Raw genomic sequence first — 13,482 nt, 5'->3', positions numbered from 1 at the left:
CGGGGCCGGCGACGGCCCGCCCCTCCCGGCCCGCCCCCGAGGCCGCGGCGCCCGGCGGTACTTATAGCGGCGGCGCGGGACGCGCGGCGTTCCTCCCGCTGGCCCCGGCCGCGGCGCGCCCCAGTTACCCCAACGACGGCGCCATGGAGCGGCCGGCGCCCCTGGCCGTGCTGCCCTTCTCGGACCCCGCGCACGCGCTGAGCCTGCTGCGCGGCCTGAGCCAGCTCCGCGCCGAGCGCAAGTTCCTGGACGTGACGCTGGAGGCGGCGGGCGGGCGCGACTTCCCCGCGCACCGCGCCGTGCTGGCGGCCGCCAGCCCCTACTTCCGCGCCATGTTCGCCGGGCAGCTGCGCGAGAGCCGCGCCGAGCGGGTGCGACTGCACGGCGTGCCGCCCGACATGCTGCAGCTGCTGCTCGACTTCAGCTACACGGGCCGCGTGGCGGTGAGCGGCGACAACGCCGAGCCGCTGCTGCGGGCCGCCGACCTGCTGCAGTTCCCGGCCGTGAAGGAGGCGTGCGGCGCCTTCCTGCAGCAGCAGCTCGACCTGGCCAACTGCCTGGACATGCAGGACTTCGCCGAGGCCTTCAGTTGCGCGGGGCTGGCGAGCGCGGCGCAGCGCTTCATCCTGCGCCACGTGGGCGAGCTGGGCCCCGAGCAGCTGGAGCGCCTGCCGCTGGCGCGCCTGCTGCGCTACCTGCGCGACGACGGGCTGTGCGTGCCCAAGGAGGAGGCCGCCTACCAGCTGGCGCTGCGCTGGGTGCGCGCGGACCCGCCGCGCCGCGCCGCGCATTGGCCGCAGCTGCTGGAGGCGGTGCGCCTGCCCTTCGTGCGCCGCTTCTACCTGCTGGCGCACGTCGAGGCCGAGCCGCTGGTGGCGCGCTGCCCGCCCTGCCTGCGCCTGCTGCGCGAGGCGCGCGACTTCCAGGCGGCACGCTACGACCGCCACGACCGCGGGCCCTGCCCCCGCATGCGCCCGCGCCCCTCCACGGGCCTCGCCGAGATCCTCGTGCTCGTGGGTGGCTGCGACCAGGACTGCGACGAGCTGGTCACCGTCGACTGCTACAACCCACAGACGGGCCAGTGGCGCTACCTGGCCGAGTTCCCCGACCACCTGGGCGGGGGCTACAGCATCGTGGCGCTGGGCAACGACATCTACGTGACGGGTGAGGGGACCGGGGGCCGGCCGGGAGGGCCCCGGGTGTTAGTTTCCTGCGGCCTTGGGAGAGTGCGTTTTCCGAACCTGGAGTCCTAGAACCGCCCCACAGTGCGAGCGCCCCTTCCCTTCCCCCGCCCCTTCTTGGCCAGTGGGTACGCTTCGAGAGCTGGTGCTTTCGACCTGGAAGTCCGTTGTGTGAGCTGCGACAAGCAGCTCCTTGTGGTCTCTGTGTTCCCCGATGTTGGGGGGGGGGGAAGGGTAGGCAGCCTAGATGACAGATGAGCCCACTCCTTGCCCGGGAGGTGCCCCCACCCCCATTTGGTTAGAGGATACTGGGGCATTCACCCCGCACAATGGGCGCTTTCTTCTTCTCCCTAAGGAATCCAGGGACAGGCGGGGGACTGGCGCTCGATGAGACACCCATTTCCCGTCCTGGGGATTTCCCCCCCACAGCTGAGCCCCACAGGCCCCTTGACACGCTCATTTTGTCACCAGTGACAGGGTTCCCTGAAGCTTGCACCTAGGCTGGTCGCTTGGGGGGTCACATGGTGTTTAGGCTGCTCCCTAGTCAGCGACTGTAAACATGGTCACATGCTAAGAGGTTTTCTTCCAGTTACTTGGCTCAAACCCCAAAACACTGCCGAGTCATGCTGGGCGGGTCCCATCCTGCCCCGGTCCTGGGCATCTCCCACATTTTTCATTAAAGATAAATCCCAGTTCAGACATGGGGCTACCTCCTTCCCTGGGGTGAGGAGGGGCGGTCTCAGTGACAGCTATATAAGGAAAGAACCCGACTCGGCAAGCAGCCCTGGGCCCTGCGGAAGGCTGTTATCAGTCAGTGAACTGAGGCTGTGCCCCTTGGGGCACCTTCAGGAGAAAGCCAGCTCTGAGCTCTGGTGTTCCCACCCCCCAGCCCCACACACACCACCAGTTGGCGAGTGGAGAAATCTTGGGTTAAGGACGTGCTCAGCTCTTGGCCTGCTGCTCTGTTCCAGCGTTTGCTGGAATATGCTGGAATTGGTCACTTTCCAGTTTGGGGTTGGTTGGCCCTGTGTTTGGGAACTGTGTGCCCTCCCAACACATGAAAGTCTGGCCAGTGCACTCCCTCCCAGAACTGGTTAGACTCGCCCCAACTTTGCACACCCTTCCATAAACGTCTCAGCTGAGCAGCTAATCCTTCGGGGTTAGACAGGTGGCTGGGTCATTCCATACAGCTGCCTGGAGGGAATTTCACAGGGGCAAGAAAGCTGGTTTCAGCTGCCTTGGATGCAGTTATCCTTTAGGAGGAAGAAAGCAGGCAGAGTGCACTTTGTAAGAGCTTTGTGTTTTAAAAAGCTCAAGGCTGTGAGACAGGATGTCATGCGTGCTTTGCCCTGTGGCGCCAGCTCTGGGGAGGGGGGATGTGACCCCGCCCCTGGATTCTGGGGATCCCTTCAGGCTGTGGGAATTCTAATGTTCTGGGTTTAATTTAGGATTACAGCCAGCACCCCGGGGGGCAGTGAGTGGTTAGCTCTTTTTTTGAAAGAAATGTAGAAAGAACTTGATTGATTTTTTTTTTTTTTTTTTCCTGGACGAGCCACATGTCGGTAACTTGTGCCTAAATCAAGAACTGGATCCCCAGGATTCCCCCCGTAGCGTTTCTTTTCGTGCTGGGCTCTTGCTTGCGCTTGCAGTGTGAGGTAGATTTCCTATCGGGTTGTGCTGGCCCTGCCTTGTTCGCGGCTGCCCAGAAAGGCCAGAATTCCACAAACAAGGCCGTGTGTGCCCTGCCACATGCTTTGTGGCCCCCCAGAAGTTTTGGCTCTGAGACCCAGGCCCTGGTGCAGTTGGGGGTGTTGGACAGTGTTTGTGGGGGTCCAGACCGCGATTGCTGTTTACTTAGAATTCTGGCTCCAGGGCCCTTGTTTGACCCACACGGACTGGCGGTGTTCTTGTGGCAGGAAGCTCTTACACCCCTGGGCGGCGGTCGGCACCTGCACTGCCTCAGCCCCCCCCCCCCCCCCCCCCCCCCCCGGCATGGAGCCCCTCTAGCCAGGGCTTTGGTGAGAGAACCCATGTGTTGACGCTGAAACCCAGTGAGGCTACTTCCTGCCCTGGGAGGCTCCCTCTGGGAAGTTCATCGAGGCCCGCGTGGGTGCCTCACCCCCGAGTCCGCACGGGCTGACCTGTGCGATGCACGTCCCGGCAGGTGGGTCTGACGGCTCCCGGCTCTATGACTGCGTGTGGAGGTACAATTCCAGCGTGAACGAGTGGACGGAGGTGGCGCCCATGCTGAAGGCCCGTGAGTACCACAGCTCCTCCGTGCTCGACGGGCTGCTGTACGTGGTGGCCGCGGACAGCACGGAGCGCTACGACCATACCACCGACTCCTGGGAGGCCCTGCAGCCCATGACCTACCCCATGGACAACTGCTCCACCACCGCCTGCCGCGGCCGCCTCTACGCCATCGGCTCGCTGGCCGGCAAGGAGACCATGGTGATGCAGTGCTACCACCCGGACACGGACCTGTGGTCGCTGGTGGACTGTGGCCCGCTCCCGCCCTGGTCCTTTGCCCCCAAGACGGTGACTCTGAACGGACTTATATACTTCATCAGGTGAGTATCCTGAAGCCGAGGCCCCTCCGCAGCCTTTCTTACCAGGCCCCGTGCTAAAGCGCATCATCACTGTGCTCCCATTTCACAGATGAGGAGGCAGGCCAAGCTGGCATCCGAGGCTAGGTCTTTCTCACCTGTTAGAACAGTTTCTGTGGGCTTCTAGGTTTTCTTGATCAAGGGATCCTGACTGATGGAGTTAGATCCTTGGGTTGTTGATTGAGTGGAGTTAGGGCCTTTTAGAGAGCTGAGACTCTAGAAGCTAAACCACGTGTTGCTTTACCTGTCTTCCACCCTGAGGATCCCACTGTATAGACCCTGGTGGTTCTCATGTGGCATTTATTAAGAAAGGAATCTGTCCTACATAAGGGGGGTTTTGCATCTTAAGACTAGAGGGGCATGTGGGTGGCTCAGGCGGTTGGGCGTCCGACTCTTGGTTTTGGCTCAGGTCCCAATCAAGCCCCACATCAGGCTCTGCGCTGACAGCGTGGAGCCTGCTTGGGATTCTCTGTCTCCCTCTCTCTCTGCCCATCCCCTGACTGCACTCTCAAAATAAATAAACATTAAAAAAAAAAAAAAAAAGACTAGGGGAGGGCTTTTTGGAGACTTTGGGGAAGTGTTGCTTTGTCAGAGGGACCCTTTGCTCACCCAGCAGTGTGTCTTCACCCTGCCGCCGGGTGCAAGAGCCGGGGGTGGGGGGATCAGCTCCACCCCCCCTATTTATTATTTTTAATGTTTACTTGTTTTTGAGAGAGAGTGTGTGAGCAGGGGGAGGGGCAGAGAGCTAGGGACACACAGAATTGGAAGCAGGCTCCAGGCTCTGAGCTGTCAGCACAGAGCCCGACGCGGGGCTCGAACTCACGGACCGCGAGATCGTGACCTGAGCCGAAGTCGGTCGCCCAACCAACTGAGCCACCCAGGCGCCCCGCACCCTCTCTGTTTAAAGCAATACTTGGGCATTCAGCACATGTCTCTGCAGGTCCCATCTATGCCTTTCCCGCCTGAGCTGCACAGGAAGGGCCCACGGCCCTGGGATCTAAGGATCCCATAGCCACTCGGGACCAGGGACCACTCCTCCAGGGAGCCGGCCCTAAAGCCTGGGGGGAATGATGAGGACAATAGTTAGCATGCGTCAGGGCCCCCGAGCTGGGTGTGGTCTGCCTCCTGGGCAGGAGTCCATCTCTATGACTGTGTGACTCTCGAGATGGGCACCACTGTCATCCCTAATTCATAGATGGCAGCAGAGGCTTAGAGGGGTAAGGAATTTATGGGACGGCACGGGGTTTGAGTCCAGGATATCCAGCCCAGGGCCCAGTGCAGTGTTGCTATATTGTGGTCTCCCTGGGCCAGGCTGTGGCCTTGGGAGCATGGGGCAGACATGGAGTGGCCAGGGAGTCACCATGCATCTGTGTGTCTTGACTTGCCACAGCCACATATCCCCTCCTGATGGGCCAGCAGGCGTTCAGGGAAGTAGGAGCTCCTGTCTGCTGTGCACAGCCTGTGTGTGTGTGTGTGTGTGTGTGTGTGTGTGTGTGTGTGTGTGTGTACATTCATGTGCACTTGTAGGTGTGTGTCCCAGTTCCTCCCTTCCTGGCCTAGAGCCTGTCTGAAGCTGGGGGATCAGGAGGGAAGAGTAAGAGCTGTACTGTGGTTTCCTCTGTCCCCTCTTAGGAGCCTCAGAGGACGTATGCACTTGGCTTCTCAGCCCTTCTCTTGCGTCCTCAACCGCCCTGGCCTTTGTCTGCTCCCTCCACTCTGCTCCCCCAGACTAGAGGTTCCTTCCCAGGCTTTCTTGGTGAGCACATGCAGGGCAGAGGTAGCACATCATTGTATGCCAGGAAACCTCCGGAGTGCTCAGAGAAAGCCCTGGAATCTCGGCCAGCTCCTGGTCCTGTTATAAAACATCATCTGACCCTTCGCCCAGCTCCCCCTCCCCCAAGTCAAGGTAGATGTCTTCAGAGAGGGGGTGGAGACAGCTATAAATACTTCTCTCAAGAGTGCCAGAACCTTGGCTTCAGCCCCTCAGAGTCCGTTCCAAGTTGAGCGCCTTTGAGAATGTCCTCCCCGCCCTGTGGTCCTAGAATAAGACGTGCGAAAAGGCCAGCCTGTCCACAGAAGGCCCCCTGTGCTTTCCTCATCCGTGTCGGGGTCTCTTGTCAGGTGCTAAGCCCCCGCAGCTGGAAGCATCGGGGTGCCCCCCACGCCCCGTGTTAGCCTTTGTGTGGGTTCAGCTAAGCCATGGGAGGCTGGGGGTGGCGGGTGGGCTCAGCTCTGCCCTATCCCAGCCCCCAACCACGTGGAGATAGTGAAGGGTGGGGAAAGGCGTCCCGATTGACCTCCAGGGGGGTGGCGTGGGCAAGACCTGGGGTCTGGTTCAGATGCACTTTCACGTTTGTCCCAGAGTCACTCATTTCATGCCTAGTAAGCCTCGTGTCTAGTAAGCCCCGTCGCGCCCTGCTCGAATGCCACCTGTCAGGGCAGCTCCTGTCCACAAGCTGCTGTTTGCAGGGGCACCCGGCACTGGGTGGAGGCCTCAGCCTCTCAACCGCCGCAGCCCTGACAGTTTATACGTCTGTGCTGGGGGAGGGCAGCCCAACGGCCTCTGGCACCGTCATCCTCATATGGGCCATGAACTAAGATAGGTTTTTACACCTTGAAATTGTTGGAGGGGGGAAAAAAAAAGCCAAAGCAGGAGCCGCATTTTGTGGTATGAAAAGTTACACGAGATTCAAATTCTGTCCACAAATCAGGTCTTTTCGGAATGCAGCCAGCCCGTTTCCGAACATCGGTGGCTGCTTTTGGACTACAACAGTCACGTTGGGGAGTAGGTACAGAGCAGGCTCTGGGGGCCTGAGATGTTCACTGACTGGCCCTTCTGCTGACCCCGGACCCCTTACTCTCACTGCCATCTGGGGCTAGTGTCTGTGCTTTTCAAGGCTGTGCCTTTGAGCCTTTCCTTGCAGGGATCCAGAGCGTGTCAAACAAGGTGGAAAGACCCTGACCCCAAAGGGAGGGGCAGTGCTGGTGCCTTCTTTCCTATGACTGTGCCTATCCTGCTGGGCACCCAGGACACAGCAGTGAGCGGGAAGAGACTGGGGGGCTGACAGCGGTGGGGAGGGCCCAGGAATAGTCAGGGCGCGTCAGGGAGTGCAGGGGGGCAGGAGGGCTGGCCTGGACTGGTCAGCCGTGGAAGGCTGTTGTGAGGAGAAGACACACACACAAGTGCAGGTCGGAAGACGGAGAGGAGACTGGTGGGCAGGGATATGGGAAGTTCAGATCTGGAGCCAGCCAGGGGGGCCGTGCTGGTGTAGAGCAGCGTGGGGGGGGGGGGGGGTAGGGTGGTTAAACCTGAAGGTGTTTGATCTTCAGGTTTGAGAAGTAAAGTCTGGTTCTGGCCTCAGAGCCCAGGCTGGATAGGTGTGCGGGCCTGTGGCCCCTACAAACCAGGGATGAGGGCTCACTGGCCTGTGGACTCCAAATGACATCAGAGACATTCCCAGAGGAGAGGGGCCTGTGTGGCCCTTCTCTCCAGCTCTTTACACACAAGGATGCTTCCTCCTGCCTCTGATACGTTCCCCCCTCCCATTCACAGGGATGATTCTGCGGAGGTGGACGTATATAATCCCACAAAGAACGAGTGGGACAAGATCCCATCTATGAATCAGGTAAATATGCGGCTGTGTCGGCATTGGTAGCACAGGCTGGTCCTGTTTTCTGGCCAGAGTGTAGTCATGACGTGTTTGGGAGATGGTCCTGGTGGGCAGGGCCCATGCTGAGCCCTTTCCTGGTGTTACTGCACTTAATAGAGGGCTGGGTTTTCCCTCGGTTTGTACTTCAGGGGCACTGAGACCTTAAATAAATCCCAGGGTTAGACAGTTTAGTGAGTTCATCCATTCAGACCAGCATTCGATGAGTACCTGCTATAAGCCAGAGAGCATAGGGAGAAGAATATTCCCCAGAGGGACAGCAAATGCAAAGGCCCTGGGGCAGAGTGTGCCTGGTATGGTCGCAGAACAAACCTCACAGTCCAGGGTGGCTGGAGCAGAGTGAACAAGGGGACAGCGGAGGCAATGAAGTCAGGCAGAAGGTCTTTGGGGATTGACCCTGGGGAATACAGTTATTTATTGAGTGCCTACTGTGTGCTCTGAACAAGACACTGCTACCACTGTCTGATCAGGGTGTCTCCCCTCTGCTTGTCGAGAAGAGAGGTGCTGAGTCTGACCCTGTGATGGAGCTGGGAAGGCTCGGTGGCATTTGGCCACGTGAGCAATCTCCTTAGTCCTAGTAGTTGTATATCTCCTCAACATCTTTTTTCTTCCTTAAAGTTCCCAAACCTGCTCCCATGATACCTCTGCATGGCAATTGTCACAACTTACAACGTCCCAGTTTAACATTTGCACTTAGCAGATGGGACTTCTCTTCTCCCCGTGATGACCTACACGTTACAGCAAATTTGGGCAAGAGGAGAAAGTCCAGGGGTGTGGTTCAGAGCCCAGATGTGAGTCAAGTCCTGGCTCGGCCACCGTCAGCCACATGAGGCACCGCTTTCCCACCTGTACGATGGGAGGACAGCCGGGCCCACCGCAGGGCTGGTGCTGCTCATGGGGAGAGTCGCCGCTTCAGCAGCCTCCCGGCCACCGTAGGAACCAGGCACGGCGTGTGGCGCGCACCCGTCCCCCCCCCCCCCCCCAACCCCCGGCCCTGGTTCTGGAGCCGGGGTGGAGGAGGGCATTGGCCTGGCCTGGGGAGCGTGCAGAGGGCTGCTCTCGTTTCTCCAGGAAGTGGCGAGGGTCCCAGGCACCTTCTCCATGGAGAGAGGCCGTAGGGTTTCTGCGCCGGCCTGGCTGCCGGCCTCCACTTGCCTGTCTCCCTTGACCCGCAGGTGCACGTGGGGGGCAGCCTGGCCGTCCTTGGAGGGAAGCTCTACGTCTCAGGTGGTTACGACAATACATTTGAACTCTCTGACGTGGTGGAGGCCTATGACCCAGAGACTCGGGCATGGAGCATAGTGGGACGGCTCCCGGAGCCCACCTTCTGGCACGGCAGCGTCAGCATCTTCCGCCAGTTCATGCCCCAGATGCCCTCTGGTGGGCGCGGCTTCGAGCTGGACAGTGGCAGCAGTGACATGGATGTGGCCCGACCCCGGCGGCCACAGAACCCTGACGAGCTGCACTAGCCCTGGCCTGGCCCGGGGAGGGCCTCGGTGCAGGTAACACAGCATGTCTGGGGGCGGGGCAGTGGCCCCTCCTTCGTGCACAAGGACGGGTTGGGTTCACCAGGTGGAGTTAGGCTCTTGGGTCGCCGAGTGAGCCTCAGGATGTGACCCCAGGAGAGCCTCTGTGCATTTAGAGCCGGACTCACAGCTGCTGGGAGCTGCCTCCCTGCCAGCACCGGGCTCTGGCTCTAGCAGGTGATCCCTCATGCTGCCTCTGCCTATGCCTACTTGCTTCCATGTCAGAGAGGACGGCCTCTTGTCGGGGACAAGTCCTCCCACGAGAGTCTGAGAGTGGTCCAGGCCTGCTTTCCTAGGCCTGCGGGCTCTGCTGGCCTGGAGCATCGGGAATCTGGCAGACGATGGCTGCAGTGGGGTCCCCAACTCCACGTCCGGTGCTGGACATCCCAGGGGCCAGCTCCCTGGATGGAGGCGGTCTGCCTGCCTGGCTCCTCACACCTGCTGGGATGTCCCACCAAAACGTGCCTCGCAGGCGCAGGGCAGCGTGACTGGACGGGAGTGTGGCCTTGAAGTGGGCCCCAAGGGACGTGCTGAGTAAATCCTGTCTCCAGTGAACCTGGGTTGAGGCAAATGCTGGGTGCTCCATCCGCCTACCCCACCAGCTGGTGTTGCCACCTGACTTGGAGGCCTCCAGGACCGTCGTCCCAGGTGGATGCATGAGAGGGCAAAAGCCTGCAGGTGCAAGGTCGTGGCTCCTCCCTGGGAGGCCCTAGGAGTTTCTCATTGAAGCCCAGCCAGGCCGATGGTTGCGGATGCCCTTCTCTCCCCTAGGAGCAAAGAATCCTGCTGCTTCCAAAGGAAGCCCTGGACGGGGTGGCCCCCGTGATTGGCTGCAAGGTAAATGCAGTCTGGCCCTTCCTTAGAAGAAGGGTAGGGTGGCCAGGGACGCAGCCAGAAAAGAGTCTCTTACGGTGCCATTGCTGAAGGTCTCTGCAGGGCAGGGGGACAGCCACGCTCCTCCCAAGCCTGGGGCATCCCCGGGAGGGTGGCGGGAGGAGCTCCCAGGAAACTGGGGCTCAGGGGTCCCCGGTTCCCTGTTTTCTCTGGGGAGTGAGTGGTCTGGTCTCCTCAAGGTCCCCAAGGATCCCTTGGCTGGATGTGTCTTTCTTCCAAAGAGGAGGATGCTTGCATTTCCCTCACTAGAAAGAAGCTGGAAAGCAAATGTTTGTTGAGTTGCCTTTCCCAGTGAACCGCCTTGGAGATGTGTTCTTAGCAGGAGAAGAAAAGTTCTAGCTGTCGCTTCACAAACAACACTTTTTTAAACACTTTCTTTGGCCAGATGGCAAGGGCTGTTCTGGGGGAGGAAGTCTTGAGGCCTAAAGAGCTGTTGGCTGGGGCCCCCACCTTCTCTGTCATATGCCGTCACTGTCTGGTTAGACCTGTTGCAGGAGCAGCTCCGGTCCACAGCCAGCCCTTCCCATCCCCTCAACTGTCACTCACTGGGTCACTCCCGCACACCCACTGCGCCAGGCGTTGCCAGACAGCCGGCCGGGTGGTGGTCCTGCCTGGGGCTCCCCCGCCAGGCGGGCCTGGCCGTGGGATCCCTTGGGCCCCAGGGGACTCCTTCATGCCCCAGGTCCCACCTTCGCCCCTCCTGGCGTGCGTGTTCCCCCTCGATCGGGACTTGCTGCCCCTGTCCCCCAGCGATGGTCTGACCTCCCCTCCTCGGGGCTGGTGCTGCCTCCTCCTGCTCTGGTGCCTTCCCAGCAAGCTCACTCCGCGGGGGTTTTCCATGCCCTTTGGTCCCTGTAGGTAGAGGGTGTCCTGCCACAGTGGCTTGTCTCCTGTCAGTGGCAGCGGGGAGGGCAGGGCAGCGCTGCACAGGACCAAGGGAGCCCTGATGTGCACCAGGCACGGAGCTCTGCGCCAGCAGCTGCGACCTGCCCGATCGGTGCGGGGACAGGCCACGCAGATAGGTGTCACGATGCCTGCTGACAGGTCACCTGCAGCCACCCCCCCACCCCTCCCCAGAGCAAGAGTGCAGGCCTTGATCTCGTGGGGAAGGCTTTGGCGCCCTTCCTGAGGGCCGCCTCCGTGGAGGGTCCCTTTGGCAGCCGGAGAAGGTGGGGTGAGGAGGTGCCAAGGCTGCTGGAGCTCTCCCCACCTCCCTCCAGTGGGGCTGGGCTCTGTCAGGGTCAAGGACTTCCCGTGGTCAGCGACTTCCAGGGAGAGGTATCGTGTAACGCTTTTTTGTCGGGACGGGGCGCTGCAAACACGTTTTTCTGACAAAACCAGCCTCTGTGGACCGTACAGCGGGCCTGGTCCGTGCTGAGGGCTAGCGACCGCTCTGGCCTTCACCTGGCCTTCCCTTGCAGATGCTCCCTTGTGGCAGGGGCCCCTGAGTCCTGGGTTCCTGCCCTTGGTTCTTCACCGTGACCAGCTGGCACACCACTGGCAGCTGTTGGTTAGCTGGTTCAGTGTGCACCCGTGACGTCCTCCTCCACGCTCGCTCTCTAGAACTACGCGGGTCTCCTCCACCCGGGCCCCATCCTCTGTCGGGAGCACCAGGGCGGGGAAGGGGAAGCAGCAGCCTCAGCAGCAGCGGGTTCCTGCAGACCGCAGCCGGGGGTCCACGGTCAGGGACGGCCCTTCGGCAGCGCCTGCTGCCCTGCCCAGCCCTCCCCGCTTCCCCCGGCGGGGGCTCTCGCCTGGGGACACCCCCCCCCGCCCCCACCTTAGGAATGTCTATACACTGACCAGGGTCAGAGATGGGCCAGCTGGAGGTGGGACTGTGTTTGGATATACGGAACTTTTTAGTCTACGAGACAGTTTAAGTTATGAAAATTCAGTGACTCATATTTAATGCTGATTTGCTATAAAGTATTCTATATTTATATGACTTCAGAGACTCTTATGTACTAAAGGACACGCCCCTTTCAGTGTCCCAGCTATCTAGTTCCAACCCCAGACGGTGGGGCAGATTTGCCTATTTATTTGTCCTATAGGCCTAGGCGTCCAGAATCCTGTTGAGAGATTTTAGGATGCCTTTGATGTATACTTTTTGAAATAAAACTATTTCCTATACACTTGGTGTCCTGGTCTTCATCCTGCCGCTGCTGTCTTGGAGACTTCAGGCAGAGGCGAGGCGGGGCAGCGGAGGGCTGCCCCCGTGCCCACAGAGGAAGAGGACAGACCGGGGCGCCCAGGGCTTGTGCGAACGGTCTTGGAGCAAAGCTTCCGAGGCCCTTTCTTGTCTCCGATCGTTACAAGGTGGCAAGTAGTGGGAAGCGGAGGCTGAGCCCAGGGCATGAGGAGCACGGGAGTCCTGGCCCCACGTGCTGCCCCACGGCCAATTTGGCCTCCCTGCCTCCACCCCTTCACCTGGTCCCCTGCCTCGCTCTCCCCACCTCCTGAAGGTGGGCTCTCCGGTGGTGAGGAGACCCCCATCTGCAGGGGGTAAACCTCGGACCTGGGGCGGGGAGTGGGCCCTTAAAGGAGGATCCTGGAAGAGGCCATGAAGTTCAGAAAGGTTCCTCGCGTATAACCCAAGGCATAGGCCGGTTTCTTTGTGGGGCAGGGAGCATTTTGAGGCCATAGTTTATTTTTTAATAACCTCACTGAAATAGAGCTGAGGCAGTTCGTAGTCTGGGCATCGGCTGTTGTGCCTGAATATGGGCCTTGCCTCTAAGCACCCCAGTGGTCGAGGAATACGAGGAAAGACGGTTAGATGGGTTCTGGGTGTAAAACAGATCGTTTCCTTCCTCAGACTCCAGGAGGAATTGGGCAGTGTGGAGCTCGTGTTTCAGGAGTCTTCCAGTGATAAGATTTAGGTGGTGCCCGACTTGAGCACTTGCTCGTGACTGTCACTGCCCCAATTCAGAGTTCGCTCTGTGCCGGGCACTAAGCAGAGCCCCTCTGCTGTGTGTCAGGCGGTTGTAGAATGTGTGTGCAGAGCTGGACACCCATCAGCGGGTGGGGCCTATATCCCTGCCCTTGAACCTGGGCAGTGAGGTTCCGGTGTCTGCCTGGACCAGCACCACGTGGCAAAGGGGACACTGTGACTGGAGGGCTAGGTCATAAGGCCTCACAGCTCTGGCTGGAACATGGGTCCTTGGCACACAGCCACCGTGCTGTGAGGAAGCCTGGGCGGCCCGTGGAGAGGGACCCAGGCCCACAGCCAGCACCGCCTTCCCAGGCACAGACACCCTCCCTCCCCCCAACCGCGCCCTCGCCAGCCTCCAGGGAAATCCTGGGGCGGCTCGCCATCTGGCGGGAGGTAACCGCGGGCCCTCTCACTGAATCCTTGTCTACAAAGCGGGTGCTATTACTAATTCCGTTGAAGGGGAGGACATGAAGGAGTCGCCTGCCTCGGGCAACAGGGCTGTCAGTGAAGAAGCTGAGGGGGAACGTGGGCGCCGGCACCCACACGCTTTTCCTGCAGGATGCGCACCCGGCCCTGCCGTCCCTGCAGAACCTGGGGACCGGCAAGGCCTCTTGTCATTCTAAACTTGGCCTTGCCGGCACTCCAGGCCACCTGCACCGGCAAAGCAAGCGAGGACCC

At 60.3% G+C, this 13,482-nt stretch overlaps 1 protein-coding gene across 1 annotated transcript; it reads left to right on the top strand.

The window, feature by feature from the left end:
* Positions 1 to 71: 71 nt before the first annotated feature.
* Positions 72 to 12,005, top strand: KLHL21 (kelch like family member 21). The gene is made up of 4 exons (XM_006934332.5): positions 72 to 1,164; positions 3,346 to 3,751; positions 7,341 to 7,413; positions 8,631 to 12,005. Exons 1-4 carry the CDS (start codon positions 144 to 146, stop codon positions 8,922 to 8,924), a joined length of 1,794 nt encoding a protein of 597 aa, XP_006934394.3. The 5' UTR covers positions 72 to 143; the 3' UTR covers positions 8,925 to 12,005.
* Positions 12,006 to 13,482: the final 1,477 nt, after the last annotated feature.

The sequence above is a fragment of the Felis catus genome, chromosome C1 (assembly GCF_018350175.1).
Source record: "Felis catus isolate Fca126 chromosome C1, F.catus_Fca126_mat1.0, whole genome shotgun sequence".
Taxonomy (NCBI): domain Eukaryota; kingdom Metazoa; phylum Chordata; class Mammalia; order Carnivora; family Felidae; genus Felis; species Felis catus.
The sequence above is the reverse complement of the archived record's forward strand: the minus strand, read 5'-3'. Positions and strand labels throughout refer to the sequence as shown.

Bases quoted from the DNA above. Each gene is read 5' to 3' on its own strand.
- KLHL21 (XM_006934332.5), top strand. From the start codon at position 144: ATGGAGCGGCCGGCGCCCCTGGCCGTGCTGCCCTTCTCGGACCCCGCG. The intron at 3,752-7,340 runs GTGAGTATCCTG...TCCCATTCACAG, and splicing joins GGACTTATATACTTCATCAG to GGATGATTCTGCGGAGGTGG. The intron at 7,414-8,630 runs GTAAATATGCGG...CTTGACCCGCAG, and splicing joins AGATCCCATCTATGAATCAG to GTGCACGTGGGGGGCAGCCT.